The following is a 24,206-nucleotide window of genomic DNA, read 5'->3' as shown; positions in this document are numbered from 1 at the left end:
TGGCAATAATGTATCCTCACGATCAAATGTCGTGGCGGGGCATCTTCTTCTGGGGTCACTCGCAGGGCTCTGTGTGCACGGTCCACCAGCGGAGTTTCGTCCAGGTGTAGTAGATCTCGTAGTAGCCTTGCCGCAAAATCTCTGAGACGTTGACCATTTTCTCTAGCTTCGGGTACTCCGGCTATCCTTATATTTTTCCTCTTTGAGCGCCCTTCCAGATCAGTGCATTTTTCGGACAGTTGTTCCACTTTGTTAGAGAGTTGTTTAACTTTTTCTTCTAGTTTCGCCACGGAGTTTGAGGTGGTTGTCGCTGATTCTGATAGATCTTTCAGCTGTGCATTATGGTTTTCCATTACCGTTTTTAAAGCTGTAATGGCCTCGTCATTTTCAGCCCTCAACGTTGCAATTTCCCCGCGTAGGGTGTCGCAAATGTCTGCTTTCATTTGAGTTATCTTAGTATCCAAGGAAGCGATCGCAGAGAGTACTTGTTTGTTACCTTGTGTATATTCCTGAAGTGCGGGGTTGGCTGGCGTTCCAGCTTTGGCACCGTCATTTTCAGTCGGGGCCACATCACATTCAATCGTTTCTGTCGCCGCTAACTTCGGGTTTAGCTTTTTTGGAGGCATTTAGAAAGGAGTGCACTCTTCAGAATCCCTGTATTACTTTGCGGGAGGAAGATGTATTACTTTGATAATTGTCGTAATTTCCTAAAATCAAGTGCGGGAGCTGCTGGTGAACGCGTCCTCACCCTCTCATGGTCTAGCCGGAAGTCCTAACGCTTGCAAAATGTAACAAGTAACTAACTTAACTAAAGTAAAATTGAAGACTTTGCTAAACAAACTGTGTAAGATATGAAAGTGATGCCTCACAAGAAACAATTTAGATAATTGGTATATAAAATAAGAGAAAACAAATATGTATTTTTCCTCTTTTTTCCTCATTTTTTGTATAATAAATGTCTCTCGATGGGATTTTAATGAATGTTTATGTGATACAATATTTAAATGAAACAAAAAGAGGAATATTAAACAAAAACAGTTAAAACCTGGTGCTTTAAATCTGCTTCATACCAAAGGCTCCTTACTAAAACTCTTCAACTTTAGTTATCTGCTTTAGACCTGATAAGACACCAGATACCATCTTTCAGTCTGCTGAGTCATCAGTTAGATCAGTGAGTCATTAGAATACAATCAGCGTCTGCGATTGTGAGAAAATATTTGAGAATCCATCTCAAGAGTCTGTACACTTTGGTATTTGAGCTGATAGTTCGTATTTATTGTGCTCCCATTTGAAAGGTTTGAGGCAACTTTCAGCAATGTGTGTGAAAATGACATCAATGTTTCTGCCTACCCAGTCTTGGACTTATTTGTTCTCGCTTTTCTTTTCACAGAGACACCTTAACTAGTTTCCATTGGATTCCAGCCCTTGCACGTTGGGTGTTTTTGTTGCCCAATGGATTGTACATTTACTTATTTATGTTATAGTTTGTAAGCAAGCCCTTTATTAAGGCTGATAACATGAGTACAAAAAAACAAGGGAAAGTGAACAGGGACGAAAATTAAACTGAAACCTAAACTGGATAAAACTAACCTATGACAGCTGTGACAAAAGATATGAACATGATTCAGGGCAGGCGCACGCGAGAAGCTATACGGAAAAAACATGAACATGGAACATGAGCATGACCTGGGACTTATAAATCAGGAATTATAGAAGAAACAAAAAGCTAGAAAGAAACTCAACTAAATCCTCACTAACAATAACAAAAACTTCACATGTTCCCAATATAATAAGAAATGAAAATACAAAATAAATTGAAAATGCTGGGTCACAGACGCAGCCCGTGCCGTGACAGGTACTTTTTACACACGTATTGCATTTCAGAGAAATATGCATTGTATTTTTTTTTTTTTACTTGACAAATTGTAATTAAATAATACAACAGATAAAGTATTTCTAAACTACGACATAATCATTCTGAGCACTTCTTCAACAATGAAAAATATGTGACATTCAAAAATAAAAGAGTGAAGGGTAGAGCGCCTCTTTAAAGCAATGTCATACATTTTTGTCACTTAAATAATCTTTTTATTCTTTTTAATAATTCTAATAGCCACAGCCAAAAGACTATACATTACACCTTCCTCCACACTGCTCGCTGCCTTTTGATTGGCCAGTTTGATTGCTTCAACAGTACGTCTTTTGAGACTTTCTAACCTGGGATCCCCCCTACCAATTATTAATGACCACCACAATCATTGCTAACATGTCTCTGACCACTGAGAAGTCGCACGAAACAGCTGACCACTCTCGACTGCAAACTTGATGACTCATCCTTAAACATATCCCATTATCACCAAGGTAACAGGTATATTCCTTAGCAACAAGAACACAGTTCTCTACTTTCAAAACGATAAGGCGTGGGTTTGAGACCGCAGGTGTCCTTCAGCTCTGCTTATGCATTCCATTGGTGGCATCTCTACCTCTGATTGATTCATTGTTCATCTTTCACTCTCTCCTTCTCAGCCCGTGTTGGCAAGACCGCTGACTCATTCTCTCCTCTCCTCCGGAGGATCTGTCTGAGTGCAGAACTTAGATCTCACCGCTATTTTCAGGATGAGTCCTGACGTCACTGGCTGCACTTCCCCCACATCACAATCTCTGGCTCTAGCACGTTATAACTTTGCAGGATCCTGTTTCGTACCACCAGCCGTGCAGTATTATTAAGGTGCCTTCTGTGCATGTGGCTTCTGCCCAAACTATGCAACTTCTTCAGGAGGAGCTAACATGACAAATCAACAAGACAAAGAACAGACACAAAGCAGCCCATCAGCTCGCAAGCATTTTAAAAAAGCACCAAGCAGATTTACAGTAATGCTCCTGATGCTGCTTTTTTTTTTTAATTCTGTGCGCTTCTTGTGAAAATCTGGCCTATTTTATATTTATGCCACTTAAGATTTGTATCACCAACTATTATTCCCAGAGCTTTTGTGCAACTTAAAATTTCTTCACATGGATCAGTAAAAGTAGCTTGGTAAAGATGTCAGCACTGACGCAATTTGAAAAACATACAATATCTTAAAGAATCTATGTGCTTTCCATAAACTAAAAAAAGACAGACACACTGCTACGTGCTCTCTTTCTGTCATTCTGGGCAAAAGCATCAGCTAAGTAGCCATCACTTGAGATGTAAGCCATAATTTGGTAACATCTCCTCTAATGGGTTTGCTATTTTGTGCTCTTCTGTCCATATTTAATCAAAACACCACAGCTGCCTATGAATAAACACTGAACCCCTGTGCCACAGAGTTCAAGTCCCATCAATTTATACTCACTAAACTAGCTGCTGGTAAAATTCCCCAGAGGGAGCTGATGGATACACGACCACACACACATTACATCCGCTCTATGCTAGAGCACATACATGAAGTAGAGCGTGCACAAACAGTATACACACAGGCACAAATGCAGACCCACACAAAGATGAAAGGCAACAAAATCCAGCAAACAGAATCAATGCAAATGCCGTACGGTGCACATATGCAGTGATGTTTGGTCACCAGCATTGAGTGTCTGTGGCTGCATGGAAAATTCTTTGACTTGGAATAAAATTTGCATTGAAAACAGAAACACTGCTATGTGGCTGGAGAGTTGACATACACATGCGTGTTCACACAGACGGCAGAGTGACACGGCTTTACTGCTATTTCCCTAACACAACGATCAAAACGTTCACCTCCCTAAAAACATCAATTTCATTAACATTTTGTCTTTTTGTGCATCAGATGTATATTTTCTGCAACATTTTATTTGAACAGAAAACTATTAGTCTGCTGCTCAGTTCAAAAACATCCAGCCACATGTTTTGCACACAGAGCTTCTGGGTATCTGCTGTAGCTTCAATTCAGCAGCACATGCTGAACGCTCTCTACAGCGCATTTACTTACTCTGCGTTCTCTATTAAACATTCCAGTGACGACAGCCAGCCACAAAGCCCCTTATTGTGGAGGTAAAATCCGCCCACAGCAAGTGATAGCATCAAAAGAAAGAAGAAGCTATGTGCATGTATGTAAAACACTACTACAGCACTGTAGGCACAGAGCACAGGCACAGAGGCAGCATGTGTGGGTTGCGTCACCAACCAGACTAACATATTAGCTGGCTGATGCTACTGACAGATGACACATATGTTGGTATTGGAAAATAGGTTGTTCATCATGAGACATGATTTTTTTTAAAACCCTAATAGAATATATAATAGAAAAAAAGGCCTGTGGTAAATTTGCCCAACAGATCAACTTGAACTCGACTATTCCCAGTAAGAACCACAGCTGGTTTACACGTCTCTACAATTACAAACCTTTTAGGCATAGCAAGTTTGACAATATTAGCAAAGATGAAATGGCTCCATCAGCCAAAAGAAGCAGATCATTATTAATGTCAAGCTGCTGCTACATAGGATGAATTTGCTCTTTTTTCTCTCTGAAAAGTCAGAGTGTAGAAGATAAAAAAATACATCTTTTTGGGTTTAATACCCTACAGCTTTTTCCCAAAAATATAAATTAAGGAATTAATAATGACTTAAAAAGATATTTACTGTCCCTCCACAGCCTGCGTATCACTCACATGGAGCTTTACTCGTTAAAAATTGCCCCATCTTCAACTAGGTAACAGTACACGAGGCACAAGAGGTAATATGTTCCCATTTTATGGTTTGATGTGGTTAGACGGTTTTCTTGGTCTCGAATTCCTCATATTAGTTTAAATCATATCTCATCCATAAAGAACAAAAATCACAGCTTCTTAATTATTATACAATAGCACACTGGAAAAGCAGAGGTGTGATAAGATTCACATTTGAATGTCAAAAGAATGTCTCATAAATAGCAGTGATCACCTCGCTCTCTCTGGTATGACATATCCAAGCCTGCTTGCAGTTCCCCACTAATGAAATGACAGTTCAAATCAGCCTAATGAATGCAAAGACAAACACGACTGCACTAAATGAAAACCACAAACAAAGCTGAGCTGGGAAAAAACGCTGCAAACTTCCACGTTTTGTAAGAGATATTAATTTTTTAAGTATTTCTATATCACTCTGGAAAGAAACCCACTGCAGAAAATGTTTATTTAATGTGCAACAAAATCAAAGCACACCTCAAAGGCTTTGTGGACTCAATTTGTTGTCCTAAATACACTGATCTGGCACAAAGAAAGAGAGACTTGATATTTTATCAAGCACGAAAAGCCAACCAAATCCTTATATTTGAGTTATTAAGTTATTAGTAATTTATTAGATTAGTAGATTAAGATTATGGCAACTGTTACAGCTATTTAAAAAAAAAAAGAATTTAAATATTTTTAACCAGTCCTACTGTTCTGGCTTTATAAATGTGTAGATGCAAATCCTGACAGTCGCACATGAATGATTTGGTCTCTCTGCATTGAATTTTTGTCTTATTGTTATTCTGGGACAAAAGCAAAGCTTCTGATCTCTCCTTGTCAGTCATCTTCCCATTTCTGTGTGTGAAAAAAAACACTCACTCAACACGGAGCCCGTGCAAAGATACAAATCATTATTTAGCCAAATAATTCTGTCAATCCAGCTGGCCTTTATCACTTCCTATTACTCATTCTTTTCCACTTTACATGTTTTGTTGTTTTTTTTAAATAAAATATTAAATAAAAGACCTTAATCTGGAAACTTAGCCATACAAACTAAACCCCAGAATTTAGCCCATTAGTTCTGTCAATCTAGCACCCATTAGACACATTTTTATTCCCCTTCTACCTGTCTCGGAGGGCTCTGTGGCGCAGCCGGAGCGCACAAAGAGCCAGACCCCATCTCTTCTTAGTGGCAGGACATGAGCTAAACTCCATAGGACAAGTTTGAGAGATGGACGAATGGCTGAACAGGGAAAACAGCTCCAGCCTTCAGCTGCAGACTCACAGAACAGCAGTAGATGGACAAGACGAACCAAGCCTTGAATTCCAGCTCAAGTCACATGGGGTTGTGACACCCACTTGCTAAGATGCCATCTCAGTGCTCATCTGGTTGGGGAGTATGTGAGCACATAGCCACTGAAGCAAAAACATACCATAACACAGACTAAGCTACATCTATTATGTACAGCTGTGTTTTCAGATCATGTAACACAGATATCACAAATGCAACACTGATGACCGATTACCATATCTTCATCCTCATCACTATTACAAACAAATGAAAATACACTGTAATATCAATTAAGATACTAAATAGTAATTACATAGTAATAACATGAGTTGAACGTCTGTCTATTAGTATACCAGTGTATCTGGTGACAATGGTTTCCTAACCCAACCCTGCTTTCACTTTTTAATTAAAAATAATGATCCATGTGGGCTGCCCCTTGGCCAGACTGGCTATCCATATAAACAAACTAAATTTAGAATTGATTACACAACTAAAATAAGCAGTTTAATATATACAGATATGCAGTTATCACATGACTGAGATAACAGGAGGTTTCTAAAAAACAAACAAACCAAAAAGTAAAGAAAACACTGATTATTATCAGGTTATTGGTTTAGTAATTTTCTTCTTATATAAAACAGAGTATTACCTTGTTATTATGGGGAGTGTTGCATTTACTTTTCAGATAACTAAAGAGAATATTCATAACAACTACATGCCAAGTTTACCACACCTGCTTCTAGCAGAGTGTGCCAGCACCAACAGGAAGACACAAAACCTACAGGACTGGATTACAAGACCTGGATCTATTCTGGATCTGACATCCACTCAGAATAACATCCAGTTCATTAAGTTTTCTTTGCAGCTTTCAGTTAAAGGTGGGGCAGGTAGTTTACAGGCACATACAGTCATATGGAAAAAAAAAAAGTTTCCACGAGACGCTACGCAGTCCTGTGAAAAAGTAACCCAATGATTCAGTAGCTCATGGAGCTGATTACAGCCAAACTAACCTGATTTGTCTTCTGTATGACTTTATCAGTCTCTCACTTCATTGTGGAGGAATTCTGTTCTGCTCTACAATGCTGCTTCAGTTCATTGAGCTTTGCAGATGTTTGTTTATGTTCACAATTTGAGAAGTAGCTCATCTGTTGAATGGCACCAGACGGAGTACCCGTCCCTCCCCACAATGACCCTCGGCCTCCAAGATCCTGTCACTGGTTCACCACTAATCCTTCCGTGGACCACATTTAATAGATACGGACCGCTGCAGACCGGAATACCCCACAAGAGCTGCAGTTGTGGAGATGCTCTGACCCAGCCATCACAATATTCTCAAACTCCCTCAAATCCTTACACTTGCCCTTTTTTCCTGCTTCTAACACGTCAACTTTGAGGACAAAATGTTCACTTGCTCCCTAACATATCCCACCCACTAACACGTGCCACAATGAAAAGATAATCAATGTTATTCACTTCGCCCGTCAGCGGCCGTAATGTCACGGCTGATCGGCGTAACTTGCAGCAACACACAAAAACGCAATAAAAATATCACAAAGATCTTTTCACTGCTGAAAGGTCAGCTATTAACCTTTTTTTATATCAATACAATATACTGAGACCTGTTGTATCAGTACAGTATCACTGATATGAAATGCAGGATTATATGGAATCTTTGGTACATGGTTCAGAGCTGAATAACACCCCCCAACTCGGTGCTGATGCAGGAAAAAAATAAAAAATTCAAACAAGTGCTGCAGGTCAGGAAGACACAACAGCTGAACAGTGTTCTCAGACAAAACAGATGAATGTTGTTCACAGTTATGCAGCCGACGCGTGACTCAATCCCACAGGGCAGCGTTGAGGATTGGGTGAACTGCGTGAATACAGGTTTGTGTGTTTGTGTGACTCTATCAGGGGACCAAAAAAAAAAAAGTGGTACCTTCAAAAGCAAGCCCGCTATCTTTTCACACGCATGCATATGGTAAGCCACACAAACAAACACGCAGAGCACAAACAGGCTATTATCATTCCACTGCTTCAGCGCTGCAGCATCAGCGGAGATTAGTCCTCTGGTGACCTAGCATTACCCAGCACACTGCGCAAGTCTGCAGAGAGCCATCTATCTTCTCCCTCCATCTCTCCTCGCCTCTCATCCTTCCCTCCCCCCTCCCCCCTTCCCCAATCATCTTTATCTATCCGTGCCCCTCTCTCCTGAGGATTCTGCCGTCCTGTTTTTTTGCTCTCTGTCTCTATCCTGGTCTCTTTCTCCAGAGTTCTCACTCTGGCTTTATCATCTTTATAATTCCTCTGCGGGATCATCTCTCTCCCAGGGCTATCGTCGTACCATGTCTCTCCACTTGCAAACCCCCAAATCCTCCAAGAATCTCAAACTTTTCCCTACTCTCTCCTCCATGTCCCCCCCCCTCTCATTCTTCCTCCATTTCACCCATTTCTGCTGAGTATAACTTACAGTGTCGTAGCAGTAAAATCGACTCCAGGAAGACTAATATGCTGATGGCAGATAGCTGTGAACTAATGAGAGGGAAAGGCCCTGTAGCTGCATGCTAACTATCTGCACTGCAGCTTGAGACGTTTTACAGTAAGATAGGGGATGTAAAGAAAAATGTTCTCCCTCGTCTTTTTCTGTTTCTCCTTCAGCAGGGACCTGTATCGTTATGGAACTACAGTGAATCGGCACTGTTAGTGCTGCTCGTTAGAATTAAAGGAGAGCAGGTTGCAGTAAACAATATATTAGCATTTCAAAAATATCATTTTGCAATTACAGGAAAGACCAAAGCAATATTTATTATCTCTCCCAATTAAAAAAAGTGTGTAGTTAAAGAAACAAAGAAGATCAAAATGTATAAGTAGCATTTTATTGCAACGGTATCTGTTAGTTACAGTTTCAAGTTTGCAGGAAAGAAACAGTCAACCTAACAGTTATGAAATATATAATAAGTGATGCACAACATCAGGTTCCAACAGGAAAACAAAAAAAAAAGACCAGAATCAACTTAACAGATGACAGAGGGAGGTATAGAGCAGAAAAGTGAGGAATAGAAAGGACGAGAGATTGAATAGAAGGGCAAGAATGAGGCTTGGAAAAAATAGAAAGTGGAAAGAGTGGGTGATTTGAAAGGACCAATTAAAGGCCTGCAGGGAAGACTGGAATGTTGTGTGTGTAAACATACTGAGTCAACAGGGACTAGGGACTGGACACACACACACACACACACACACACACACACACACACACACACACACACACACACAAGAGCAAAAGGAAGTCAAGCCAGTTAAAATGCATTTCTGCTGGTTGTCATGTGGATTTAAGGGAAAACGGTCCCACTTTCTTTAAAGCAGAACAAAAACAGTTTCGGTGGTAATTTTTTTTGTGAGCAATTTGCCAAAACTAGTGGAAAAAGAAAATGTGCTTTTGTTAGAAGTGAAGATAAACAAACGCGGAAGCCTTTGTGCTTGGGAAAAGCGTGAGCTCATAAAAGCTTTTCCAGAAGTGTAGGTGTGTGTTTTCAGGGTAAACATGTATTTATTTTGCTTACATTTCCATATACAAGGCGTTAATTAATAATCAATAAGTAATTTAAGTTTCATCCCAGAGCACTGACAGCATCATCCTATCATGCATCTACTGGTGCCGCTACACGACCTTTGAACCTACACTGTAAATCCTACTGAGGATCTCTCACCGGATCAGATGCCCAAGTCCAGATCACATGACCACTGGTGATCGACTTACTACTTGTGAGGTATCTTATTCCTTTCTGCTGCATGTTTGACTCAGTGATTCCTATTGCTGATTAACCGCATAGGACTTCAGTACACGAGGTGGAAATTCCCAGAGTTATTCTGCAGTGCAGAGCTTTGACTGTGCAGTCAGGTTAGACTAGTTTGCAAGGGCTGAAAACTTCATGGTAGTTTCTGTGGGTGTGCATGTAGCAGACACTGTTATTTACATTTGCAATATCACCAAAAGCCCTCAGAGGGACAGGAGAGATTGCATGCATGAGATTCCTCTTCCTCCTCTTCCATCTGTCTCACACTGAAGGCAGGAAAAAGAAAAAATAAAGAGGTGGAAAGAGAGAAAGTAAAATGTAATCTTATGTTTCTTTTCAGCCATGAGCGAGGGGCAGGTGGTAATGGAGGGCAGACGGGCAGGGCAGGGGGCTAGTTTACGAGCTAGCTCCCTGACACGCTTCATTAGCTATTGTCATGTTGCGCCACTGGTATGCCTGCACGTGTGCTCGCGCGCCCCGTTTCTGGGTCGGACTAAAGAAGATGGTGGAGGCCATGTAGGCCAGCCAAAGCTGCATACTCTGCGAGAATGCGATAGCTGCTGAATGTGATGCCTGTCTGCTGCATAGGCCCGGCTTCCTGACCAGTTGGACGCATTCCAGCGCTGCATCCTCGGCAGCTCTTTCTGACCTATTCTTCTAACTCGGGCAGTCTGAAGGAAAGCAGGAAAGAGGCTGCTCAGACCATCTGGTTGTAACTAGCATAACCAGTAAGCTGTGTTTCAACCTGTGACAAGCAGATATAAAATATATACTTGCATTGTGTGGATGCCGACTAATGAAAAACCAGTTACACAATCGCATTCTAATTGGGTGTAGCCTAAGAAGCACATCATGCTTTCGAAGCAGGTATGTGGCATTTACAACAAGACAACTGAGTGTTGTTGTAATCGCACCAAGAGTTTAACGTTTCAGTAACTGTTCCTCTCAACAGCTACGAAAATTACACGAACCTCAAGCCAGCCTTTGAAAGCCTTTAAACTCTTGACCTTTGGCTGTTTATTTATTCAACTTGTGTTTAATCCCAAGAAAGTCTTCTAAGGATGTAAGCCCTTAACCCAGCAGCATCCGTTATTATGACCTAAAATGACGTGCCGTCACCCTTCACAAAGTTGCTTTAAGCTGCTCACACGCAATAAGGACGTCAAAACACTTAAATATCCTCAAACGGGCACACACATGCACACAAATACACACACACTTCTCGTCCTCCATCCATCTCCACTATGCCTCAAGTGCTAAGTTACACAACGGGGATCGTCTTCCTAGTGCAGCGTCTCCAGGAGAAATTTGTCACTGCACTGCTTCTTGCTCTTTTCAGGCCAGACGAGTCCATCCGTTTAGCTTAACACACATCAAATCCACTTATTGTGACAAACATATATCACTGCACATCCCGAATAAAAAGCACCCCACAACAGTGTGTGCATGCATGTGTGTATGGTTTCATGGCATCTGGGGCACAGATGGTGTTATAGTCAAAGAAACTGAGCTGATTTGTCTCACAAAAAAGCTAAACATAGATTCTGAAGTTCACTTGACCTTAAAATACAATCCCCCTAATAAAGTGCAAAATAAGTCAAACTTCCACACTCGTTCATGTTCACATATGGGGTTAGAAAATAACCAATATATTAATTTCAATCATTACTGCATGTCAGCAGAGTCCAATAATCAAAGCTATTCATATTCAGAGAGAAAACTCAGAAAAGCAGCAAAACTTCACAGCTACGAGTGTGAAATGATTGTCACTGCAGCTCCATGTAATCAATGGCTGACTGAAAACACTTGGTTTTTGCCCATCTGACAAAAAAAACTATATTCCGCATGTGATTAAATAAAACCCTACTTTAAAAGAAAAGTTATTAAAATATATCTTTATAACAATTCTGCTCATTTCTGTTGGGGAAAGCAAGAAAAAATTCTTTGGATGTCAATTTTCTTGTTTATATGCAGAAAAAAAATCCTGACCTCTACAGAACTACAGCTCTGGTCATAGGAGATGCTTGCAGGAGTTAAAGGAGGCAGCAGTGCGTGCATGAGTGCAACTCTTTGGCGTTACCTGCCGTGGAACAAGAGACTGCTGCATTATTCTTGATTACAGAGAGACTGCTGTGACCCAAACAATGGAGGTAGGAAAATAAAAACTGGACAGAGTAATGAAAGCTGTGATACTGTACATTTGGAGAACCCAAGGTCAGGAAGCAGAATTTATTTGTTTAGATGCTATAAATATGACGGTTTACATGCACATATTCACTTTTATCACCAGCCTATCGTATGTGTGTGTGTGCATCTGATGCCATTTATCAATTTAGTTTGTGAGACCAGTAAAAAGCCACTCTCCTCTGTGCCCAACTGCCCATGTAATACTGCCTGATATTGTTACTGCCCATTTACTTTAGCCCATCTACGTGCCGACTGCGCCATATGTTTTAAGTGTGCCAGTCTGGGACCTGGCACCAAGTTGTGTGGATGGCAGTGGCTCTGCCTGATCGTACTTGGCACGGCATCACTAGCTACCTGAGTCATCCAGTCTGCCTGCTCCTGCCCCCCAGCAACCGTCAAATCGAGCTCTTTCCGCTCTTTTCTGCACAGTCAAAATGGGAATGTGGGCTTCTCCCGATTAGATCTGAATGGATATATGTTCTCATGCATTCAGTTAAAAAAGGAAAAGAAAAAAAAAGCTTTTGCAAAGGTTCGCTTTTAGTTTGACTGCTTGGAAACTACCAATAAACTGAGCTTTTGCTCCCAAACATTTCTCTCATCTTTACTTCCAGAACTACGCAATCAAGACTGGCTTTAAAAACCGGGATTACCTCAGAAGCCCTAAACAAACCAACATACCAACAAACAAAAAAAGCACTGTGTTCACTTTGATCCTGTGGGGTGACTAATTAGGTACGAATAGGTACAAATTATTAAAGAGGGCACAATCTTGACTGAACGAGGGTGAGATAAGGAATGCTTAGCCCTGATGCATGTAGCTGTCATTCAGCGTAGTGTATCCTGTACTGGCAATTAGAAAAATGTACAGTGTGCGAGTTTCTGTGTATTCAATTAGCCAAGGTGTACCATGTCACTGATAATGCCTGGTGACCTTGCCATTAACACTCATCATTACTGTTTGGTGATTTGGTATGTATATTTACAATGAATTTGCAGTTCATCAAATTATGATTAAGCTGCCTGGGTGTGAGTGTGTTTTGCAAAGAGGTTGTGTTGTGTCCGAAGGAGCAATCGATCGGGAATATTATGCACTAAGGTGCGTCATGTGGTTATCTGTTGTCTCGCACTGCTGCTGAGATGCATTGCTGCTGCTGCTGGCCGCGCTGATGTTGACGTGTGTTGACACTCTTGCTGTGTAAGCTCTGAGCTCAAGCACCACAAAGAGACTGCGTGTGTTCGTATGTGCATGTATTGTTGTCACTGTTCGTATAGGAAATGTTACGGCCTCGGAAGGCAGCGTGAGCTCATGCATCTGTCTAGAACAGTGTGTGTGTGAGCGAGATGTGTTATGTACTGTACATGCTCATATGTGCATGCAGGAAAGGACGCTCTGTTGAAATGTTACAGAACCATGCAACAATAAACCGTTGCATTTTTCGCCCTGCTACAGTAACTGCTGTGTGACCCAGACAATAGAAGGAACCAAGGCTGAAGGAACGGAGACAGAAACAGAAAGAGAAACAGAGAGGAGACAAAACATGGAGGTGCTGAGGGGGATGGTGGTGGTGGAAGAGGCTCGTGGGAAGAAACAAAACGACATGCAAACTAACATATCGAGGCAAAATGAGAACAGTAATGAGAGAAGGAAGGAGGAAGATGAGGTGTTACCTTTCAGGGGACGAGGATTTCTCCGAGTTCACGGACATGAGCGGTGCCTGTTAGCCGCTCTCTGGCCGAGGGACCACAGGAGACGGCGAAATGGAACAGAAAGCTCCTTTTTCCCCCACACCTCTTGTTTTTTTGCTCTTCTCTATCACCCCCGGTTGTGTGTCTGAGTAAAGGAGTGGAGAGGGTTACTGCCTCCCCTCCTTCTCCTCCTTCACGTCTTTTTCCTCCTCCTCCTCTTCCTGCTCTTCCTTCCTCTCCGTCTTATGTCCTCTCACTCTAAAGAGAAGAAAGGATGGGGGACGAGGCTCCACAGAGGGCGATAAAAGAGCAGCTACTGTGCAGTGCACAGTCTGTGTGTGTCTGCCTATGTCCCTGTGTGTGTGTGTGCGAGTTGATAGAGAGAGCAGCAATGTCAGTCAGGCGCCCCTCCTCATGTCTGAGCCTCCTTCCTCCCTCCCTTTCCTTCCTTCCTTCTCCTCCTTCACCTTGCCTCTCTCTCTCTCACTTTCCCTCCTTTAACTGAAGCACCTTTTTTCTTGTCTCCCTCTTTTCTTTGTTTCCTTCCTCTCTGGTGTCGCTGGTTGAACCGGGTGATGAAATCTATTCACAGGCTCTCGATCCACAGCGTGTCTGTCTCTGTCGATGCATTTCACCCTTTCCTCTCTGTCTAGCTGGCTCTGTCAGGCCTTCTGCAGCTCTGCACAACAACAGAGCCCAGAGCAAGGCGGAGCATTCCACTTTCTGCGCAGGCAGAGGGGGAGTTGGCTTGTCACACCGACAGAAAAATGAATGCACTTCTCCTTGAGGCATACCCTCCTCCCCCGTTTTCCTCTATTACATAGTCCAGCCCCTCTCTCTATCGCTCTCACAGTCTTCCTCTGTCTCTCTCTCTTTCTCTCTCAATTGCCTTATTACAACATCCTGTATCTCAGGGCAACACAGCACAGATCCCCCCGCACCCACACACACACACACACACACACAAAATCTGGCATCTTTTCTCAATTTCTCTAAACCTAATTTCCACCTCTGTTTTTTTCTTGCTCGTAAACGTGCGCCTCGTACTTTTCTGCCCTCTGTGTGCCATCTCTTGGGGCAGATGGGTCTGCTTCTACATGAGTGAACAGCTCACAGAGAGGTAGCCAGAGGGTGCGCCATGATGGGGGGTCTGTGTCTTTCTCCCAATCTGACCTCAATATTGCTGTGTGGGTGTGTGGAGAGATGCGTGCACGAGTGTATGCAGGCTTGAAGGGACATTCTGGGGCTTATTTGGCTGATTAGTCATTAATCATAAAACTACTTGCAGTTTACACTGTCTGTATGAAACGACACTGACTTGTTTGGGCTTATATCCATAAAGTGTTTAAAATGAAGAGAGATTCTGATGGATTATTCAGCTGCGATGTGTTGTTCTTAACACGGTTGCACACCTTTAATATCTCAGTGTTTTTTTTAGGTCATCGCAGGGAATGTTGCAAATTAGTAAGCATGGCTGCTTTGACGTTACAGAATGTAATCAACTCTGCACCAGCCTGATGTCATAACTTCTTTTGTATGGCAATTCCATCAGGCTACTGCACAAACACATTTAGTTACTAAATGTATGGCTCTATGGGTAGCAGCTGGTTGGAAGTCGCCAGTTTTGTTCAGACCACATTAGCTACAATTATCGGATAGATGGCCATAAAGTTATCTATATTCATGGTTCCCACAGGACGAACTGCACTGAAAACTGACAGCTGATTTCTCTGAACTTCAGTATGTACCCTCAGCCCCGGCTGAAAATGAACTGGAATCACTTTGGTCATCACTTTGTTTTTGGACACTAACAGGGGTGATTTTACCGAAAGCTTAATTTGGAGTGAACAAAACGAAACATCTACTAAATGATGAATAACAACAAAACATGATCGTGCCATCACAGTACCATTCCACAAACATCGTTACAACCAAACGATCTGTGACTGATTTTATAGATGCTGCAATAAATGTGTTTTCTTAGTAAGCGGTCGAAACATCTGAGAGCCATCAGATGTATGAGAAAAAGAGGCCGAAAGAAAACCAGGAACACAATGATCCTCTTTCTCTCCCATCTCTATACAGTTCCACTTTCCCACATAAAAGGACTACATTAGGCACACATGTCTCAGAGCCAAACTATTGTCCTCATTCTCTGTGGATGTGGGCCAATGGGGGGTAAAGAACACTCTCAGACTCAGCGCATCCAGACAGCAGGAAGAATATTGAGCCGATATGAGAGAGCGCACTCAACTTTTTATTCATTTCTTTTCAATAACCATTTTTGTTTTTGTTTTTATGGTCACAGGAGGTGGGGGAGGGTAGCCGATGCCCACAGCAGAACAAAGGTGTAAGAGTACGACAAATAGGTTTACATACAGTGCACATATTTACCCACTCTGCCCACTATTGTTAGGTTATGCAAAGGAATGACTGTGAGAGGAAACCAAAGCAAAAGATTTAAGCAGGGATCACAATATCAGAGCGAATGAAAGGGTAATCATTTCCAACTATTGTACGGCTAAAATATTTATTAATGCCAACAAATATTGGCTTATGTCACAGTCAATCTGAAAAATCTTACAGGCAAAAACTTTAAAGTATAAGCAAAGGCTCAGCTTCAATGTGTAGATTTGAAGATGAAGGTGAGAATTTTTCAGTTTTCCCATAATTCTTATTATAGACCTGATGGTAAAGCTTGGAGTATAAAATATAGCATCCTAAATGATTCTAGGTAAATGTTTAAAAAACAAAGAAAAACATTAAAAATGTAAAAAACTTTTGTAGGTTTCAGCTTCAGTGACAAGATCAGTGTCCTTTTCTTGTTTTTCTTTCAGGTGCAGAGCTTTGAAGTTACAGGCTGATCATACAAAACAGGCAAATTGGAGATGGCAATATAGTGACTTGTATTTTTATAACTTTTAAGGGATACATACAACAGACTAATTTTTAAAAAAAATGAATAATGATCTGTTAGTACCTACATTTTAAATGTTATATATGAACTGTGTCATTAATCCATTTTAAGCACCGATCCTTTAATGACTAAGTACTAAACAGTCCCTATTTTGTATCATGTGGTTATTTTCCTTTCATACATGTCTTTCTGAGCTGTACACATTTCCACAGTGGGGTCAGACCACAGAGAAATTCATGGGTGCCATCACTTCTAAATCCTCCTAAATTTGATGGGTCCATTGGTACAATCCTGATGTCACCTCTTCATTGAAATAAGTCTTATGTAAGGCATGTATACCTTATTCAAGTAAATCACACATTAACACCTGAGTGCACACACAAACACACACACACACACACACACACACACACACACACACACACACACACACACACACAGTAGTATTTCACTCAGGGCATCAATCTGCACACTTAAAGTCTGATTCTCGTTCTATTTTCAAAAGAAGAAGGAGTAAAAGAAGAATAAGAAAGAGGGAGAGGGAGGGAGATGATGACTCTCATGAGCAGATATATTTTAGGAGCTGGTATTGAGGTTGCTGGGAGCTATCTTTAAGCGGCCTACTTCTACTCACTGCTTGGTGAATGCTGGGGAGAGAAAAGGGGTTTATATAGGCAACACACACTCAGACGTAGACACACACTGGTCTTTTTGCAAATTGCTTCTGGACGTACAGTATGCTAAAACAGAGGAATACAGACAGAAGTCAGAGCAATCATATACACAATAAGCATATCCATACACAATGTGCACCATACGTGCGTGGTGGGGGTATGTGTGTGCATGCTAATGCAGGCGAGTGATATGCTGTTACTTTAACAGTGACTGTGCTTTTTGTGTCAGCAGGCTTGTTTGTGTCTGCAGAAACACCGCCCCCAAGTGGAATCACACACACAATCACACACACAAAACAACCTGTCCATGAGTGTGACAGTATGGATGTTTAGACCGGCTTGCAAACTCTAAAGAAAACGTCCAAGTGCCAGAAAGTGCAGTTCGTCTAATGACCACCTGAGGCTGACTCCAAAAGAAAGCCAGTACACACATATTTAAAAAACAGTTTGATCTAAAAGAAAATGAAAATGGCAAAATATTATTTTTCCACATATGGCAACTCGGTATAAGCTTATTCGTAGTATAATGTATTGTGTTTTGTTGCGTATCTGAAATTTTCAGAACTAAATTAAAAACTGTGTACATATAATTGATTTATTTTTATTACCAATAACACAGAATAACAAGCTAGTTCTACTTTGAAACAGAGCTATGCAGATTACTTTGAAAATTGTGTTTGTGCAAATGAATAAAATACAAAGTAGCCAATTTTACTGAGCTGTAAAACATAGCTAGAGCTCAAAGTAGAGCTCAATAGCTTGAAAGAAACAGTAAGCCTATCCCAGCTCAGTTTGGCGTCGCGACACATATTTATCCTTTCATTCTTCAATTGTATAACTTGTAGTAATGCATGACTAAATAAAGATTCAAATGTTAAACTTCCGTCACCTCCATATTTGGATTCATTTGTTTTTCTTTTGTTGGAGACACAGCATAAGAGCTGCGTGTAACTCTGTAGCTGCAGTTCTGTAACCCCAGTGTTTGCTGAAAACTTAGCACTCTGTCCTCTTGTCCAAATATAGTAACTCCTGCTTCCGAAAAACTGAAACCATGGAGGCTGAAATGCTAACACTGTGGCTTCAAGCTTTGCCCAAAGCCAATGGGTGACGTCACAATGGCTATGTCGAATTTTTTATATGCAGTCTATGGTTTGGACCAGTTGGAGCCTCCGATCCGCAGTTGTGCAGACTGCCATATGGATCAGACTCAAACTGCAACACGTGTCAAAAATAAATACAGGAGCGTCGAGCTTCACATTTCCTGCTGCCTAAAGAACTAGATCACAAGTAATTTACAATGATGGGTGAAACACACAAACTGTAAAGTTTCTTTTTTTTTTCCTTCCATTGTTTTTTGTTTTTTTTTTGGTAACAGAAAATGACTCATATCTGCAGACCTGACAATGACATCAAAGGTAACTCTAGCTCAAACAACCCTGAGATTCTGGGTTGAATCACCTTTTTTATTTTTAAATAAGCAGTGTAGGACATAAATGACTCAAACATCAAACCAAGTGATATGAATTCATATCATCTGAATAACCTTAGACTTATGTGATCATTTAAAAAAAGCTGTAAATTAACAATGCAGAACTCTGCTTATTGTTTAAATGAACTTTAAGATACTTAAATAAGCAAGTCAGGTGAAAGAAATATTGGAAGGGTAAAATGAGGTCTAGCGTGGTAATCACAAACGTTATACAGCAGGCCTCGCAAAATCGCTAGCCCGACGTCCCGGAGCTATACGATATCTCCGGTCGGGCGACCAAAATCTATCTCAGCCCCACCCGTCGGACTATCATATAGCCTGACCGGCTAGCGCTAGCTCTGGGACGTCAGGCTAGCAATTTTGCGAGCCCTGTACAGTAAAGACTATTTTCACAAATGAGAGTCCAGCTCACTCAGAAAAGCAGAGCACAAGTTGACCTATTAATACAGGCGATGGCTCTTTGTTACTTAAATTGAAGCCTGACTGATACAGTGTTTAAGAGCAATACCAACGCCAATATTTGGTCAGTGAAAATCTCATATATCGGCTGATGTCTTATCTTTTTTTCTTTCAGACACACACAACATAAATAGATTTCTATAACTTTTGTTATGCATAGATAATATGGATATGCAGTTGCCAAATAATCTTGTTTTACTGTCACGTCATGGCATTTCTCCCATCTCTTCTTGACTTTTTGAATTTTCAATTATCAGCTATTATATATGCAGATACTGATATCTCACTACATTAGTTGGGCTCTAATTCAAATAATAATCAATATAAACATAATCAATTGGCATCACCAAGTTCAAAATGTCTTTTTAAGGGTTGCCTGGATCATGTATTCACATATAAGATATGTACTGTTTAAATGGCACAGCAAGCAGTGTCAACAACAGCATGCACATCACAAATGCAGTAGAATTATTTTAAAACTAAGCCCTGTTCCGAGACATTTGGACTCCTCATGGGTTTGGATCTTGCCTTGAACCTCCCCCCCACCCCTATTTTTCTTCCTACTCATCTCCCATCATGTTTTTTCCAGTGAAGTGAAAAAAAGTGTACAGCTCCTTCCCACTACATGCACACAAACACAGAGAGCAGCACGCTGGTCAGGGCAGAATGCTTGCAATTCCTCCAAACATACAAAGGTAAGCAACTTGCACTTTCTGTGCCTCATTACCCGGAGAAAATCCAAACACTAGACTGATCTACCTGCTCCTGTACGTTTGGGAATCTGTACTTGCAATTTGTAAGTTATATGGTCATAAATCCCTTAACAGCGCCATGTTGTGGGAACAAAACTTAAAACATTCTTTTTTTTTTGGTATGAAAGGTTGAGGTAGAGCTGGGCGATATGAGATTTTTTCATATCACGATATGTTTTTTTCATTTCAGGCGATAACGATATCTATCACGATATAAGCCAAATAACTATATTTGTAAGATTTAAATGTGCCGTTGCTCACAAGTAAAATGTGAAATAATCAGCAGCTTGTTTTTATTTAAATATTTATTTCCCATAATAAGTTCAACAGGGTAGATGTACTTAAGGAACATGAGACTTTTTCAGATAAATAAAGGCAAATATTGCAAACTACACAAAAGGCAGCCGCTAAAGCGTTTAAGTTTCAAAATAGAACAAACGAAACAGACTAAATTGTCAATTCCACTTAGAAACAAAATATTAATTCTAAAAATAAATCTTAGTTTGTTTTACAGAAGAACAGACAAAACTGACTAACTTTTGTCAATATCAAATAAACTGAGAACTAAAAGGAAATTCTCAATCTCTCCTTGTTGTATAGCTAGCTTTTCAAACAGTTTTAACAGTTACTTTAGTCTGACAAAAGCCGAATGACGAATTAGCGCTTCCAGTCAGAGACTGAGGCTACGTCCACACGTACACGGGTATTTTTGAAAACTGAGATTTTCCGTTTTCGTTTTAAAAAATAATCCCGTCCACACATAAAGGCAGAAATGAAGGAAAACGCTGCTATGAACATGCCAAAGCAGCAGGTGGCGCTAGATTCCTAACCGTGCAGAAATGTTGGCCAATCAGAAGTCTAGAAGCCTCGGTGGGAAAAAGTAAACAAAGCTGGGGCATAGAAGCAGAACCGAGTCGTATGTGTGGACGGACAGTAACTGTGTGTATATGTAAGCATTTAAACACTGCAGAGAGTAGAATTAACAGTATTGTAGAAATTCATTTCACCGAAACAATAACGTGGCGCACAGTGTGACGCATGCACCAGTTTATTGTATTTCCAGACTTGCTTTCGGCACAATTTACAGTGCACGCTACTCTGTTTTTTGTCAGACTTGAAATAGCCGAAATACCTTCACACTACGGAACTTCTATGGCTCTTCCGTTCGACAATCTCTCCGGCGTTGGAACCATCATCTGTTTTCTCTTCGGTCACGCTCGGTTGATTTTTCTAGTCGGCACACTCATTTCCTCCATTACCCGCTGGCTGCTTCCCAAACAAACACACGTGCGGCTTGGCACTTGTGCTGTACGTAACAAGTCACGCGACGTGACGCTGCGGCTGTGATTGGTTCGGCTCTGCGCTACTTAATTTGGATTGGCTGACCTTTTTTTTTTTTTTAAGAGGACAAGAGCGGCGAGGTCTATCGCGATAGTTTAATTTCTCTATCGAGTAAAAGTTATATCGCGATACATATCGTTATCGTTCTATCGCCCAGCTCTAGTTGAAGGTTAGGCTGATGGTTAGGGCTGAGTGTGTTAATGTAATGGTTCGAATAAGGACCAGGAAACCAATGTAAGTGTGAAGGGATGAAAACAAATCACAAAAAAACCCCACGGCTCTGTGTGGTTTTCTTAGAGCTTATTAACTAAGTGGTGCCTGTTTATTTAATGAGTGAGCAACCTGTGACCTGTCTTCCTGACCTCAGCTGCCTCACCAGATGGAAATTTAAATAGATTGTATCACATGTGGGGTTGGGTAACACTTAACACCAGCCTAACCCACAAAATGGCTAGCTTCATGTTTTTTAACGCCCTTTTACCATGCTAATTACGGAAAGGACAAGGACTTTAAATAACAACACTTATTGAAACAAAGATGCCAGCGTGATCAGTGTACTGCTGCTGCTGCTGAAGGAGAGAACTAACTGGTAAATTTAATGGGCCCCTTTAAAAAAAAACAAAAAAAAACCCTGAACATTTTTAGTGGTTTTAAGGGTTGAAAGACACTTTATGAATCACACATTCCTCTTGTCCACAAATAAATACTGCATGTTCCACATTGGTGAGATAAACAAAAGATAAATGCTGTTCAGTGATTTACAGTGTGGCAAAAAACAGGAGAGGTGGTAGTAGTGTCTACAAAGAATCCATTTACCAAAGACCAAAAACTCAAACATGGATGCCCTCTACTGGACATAACTAGGATTGCAATACTGAGAAGAAAACCTGCCGACAATACACTTTTCACTTGATAGCAGGAACTCGTGATGGGATACAAGGACCCAGGGAGAAATAAAAGCAACACTTTGGGAGGTGATGGAAGGATACACAGCCTGTATTGTTAGAAGGCAAGGGGAATAGAAGAAACCAGCTTGGCCTGCGTTTCTAACTGCACAGCGTTGTTATAACAACCATGCACTAGAGAGTGGATGTGGCCACTACTGAGCGTTATGTCAACACAGTGATTAGGATATTTCCCCTTTGTTTATTGATTATTGAAATGGTTATTGCCATGGTGTCACTGAAACTGTCAGCGAATAGTGGACAAATGTCTTTGTCAGAAAAAATGTGCCTCACATGACCTATGCAAGGAATTGGAATTATTTAAGAGAGATATGACTTCTGTTTAAACTCAGCCATGTGAAAAATTGATCATGACGCTTCCTGTCATTAGTTACGTTTTACTGGCAAGAAGACAAAACCACAAAACCGTTTAACAGATAACTGGCAGCTCTAAGTTACAAGAAGGAACACACTACCAGAAAAAAAAACCATTATCCTTTTCACACAATAGCAGCCATGCAACAGTAATAAATAAGATATTAAAAAATATGAGATTTATGACACAAACTTGCTTAAAAAATGTTAGAGCAACCTGAACATTAACCAACCTACAATAAAATGAGAAATTGAGCAAGAGGAATATAGCTAAATCAGAATTAAATAGAAAAAATTGCTACAAAATATAATAAATCATAAATTAATAACAATTTAAGAGGTTATAATATAGTAATTCAAAAATCCCATATATGCTGCTTTCCACACAGACAGAAATACCACATTTAATACATTTGTGCTCGGGAGCAATTCCGATCTATAGGAATATAACCAGAATACAACCAGCTCGCAAACAGTTGAGTCGCCCAAAGTTGTGTTCATTGACAAAGGCCGAGTCAGACTGATGGCAACATGCTGGCAGTCTGTCTGCATTTATAAATTAGAGAACAAATAAGTTATTTGCAAACCTTTGACAATCTCTCTGATGATTGCAGTCAGTCCAAGTAAGACTGCAACTGTTTGCACAAAGGTTGCTTCTTATCAGCCGAACCATGCAATTGCCTTGCGATCAAAGGTGACCGCGAGTGTGCATCACCCCAAGCTCTAGGCAGCCATTCAGTCACCACGAGTTACAATCGGTAGCAGAATGTGAAAATTTAAGTGTGTCCAGTCTTGGAAGGTTTTTCCAGTTAAGCCAGTTAAATCATGTTTACATCAGATGGTGGTGCATGAGATGAGCCCTCTTGTTCACAGTATTGCACGAGTATTTGAATTTATTTAATAAAATCTGAACATTTGATGCCCATGTTTCAATACAATATCATCACACAAAATATCACAATACTAAGCTGTGTCTATTCTTTCCTCCACCCCTGCTAAATAGGCTCTTTCAGCTGTACTCGCAGATATACACATAAAAAAACTGTAGTTTAAATTTCTTACAGTGGAGTGAAGGATAAGCTACACTGCCTCCCACCTATTTATTCAAGACAACACCACTAAATACAAGCTATACACTACTATACAGATGCTTATGAAGGTTTTTTGGTGACACACTAAATTAGGACACCAGACTGCTCAGTATGGCCAATTATTCAGTGTTTACAATAGCAACAGAAGTCTTGATCGAAACCCGCTGATGCACAGACTGTGAAGGACACACAAATACACATGAGTATACACACATTCTCCAGAGATGTGGGTTAGTATGCTGAGGCGATACCGGGGCAAACAAATAACCTTGTGGCTAGACTGCAAACACAAACAGCGAGTGCACTAGACACAAGCAATTGAATAGCATAGAAATGAGTATTGATTCTGCTCCCTTCTACATACATGCTACATATTATCTGTAATTATATATCAAGGAATAGAAAAACATTTTATATGTTGTGCTCTCAACCGCATTGTCAGTACGAGCAGCATCTTGGTATCTCATCATCATCGCTTTTGCAGTTTCTTTTAACTGAAGCTGTATCACATTTTCCATGAGGCTTTGGGTTGGCTGTTTCC

General features: G+C 40.7%; 1 protein-coding gene across 5 annotated transcripts in view; it reads right to left on the bottom strand.

Moving 5' to 3' along the window:
• Window positions 1-24,206, bottom strand: part of srpk2 (SRSF protein kinase 2) — an 84,408-nt gene that overhangs the window by 45,012 nt on the left and 15,190 nt on the right. The window contains exon 1 of one of the 5 annotated variants that reach the window (XM_042223181.1): window positions 13,606-14,531. The exons of the other annotated variants lie outside the window; for them this stretch is intronic. Coding sequence (XP_042079115.1) covers window positions 13,606-13,643 — 38 coding nt within the window. The 5' untranslated portion in view covers window positions 13,644-14,531. Of the gene's footprint in view, window positions 1-13,605; window positions 14,532-24,206 lie in introns of those variants that run through there. 5 annotated transcript variants of the gene reach the window in all.

The sequence above is a fragment of the Haplochromis burtoni genome, unplaced genomic scaffold (genome assembly GCF_018398535.1).
Source record: "Haplochromis burtoni strain Fernald_Lab_line unplaced genomic scaffold, NCSU_Asbu1 Contig_104, whole genome shotgun sequence".
NCBI lineage: Eukaryota > Metazoa > Chordata > Actinopteri > Cichliformes > Cichlidae > Haplochromis > Haplochromis burtoni.
This window is presented reverse-complemented; position numbering and strand designations above follow the sequence as displayed.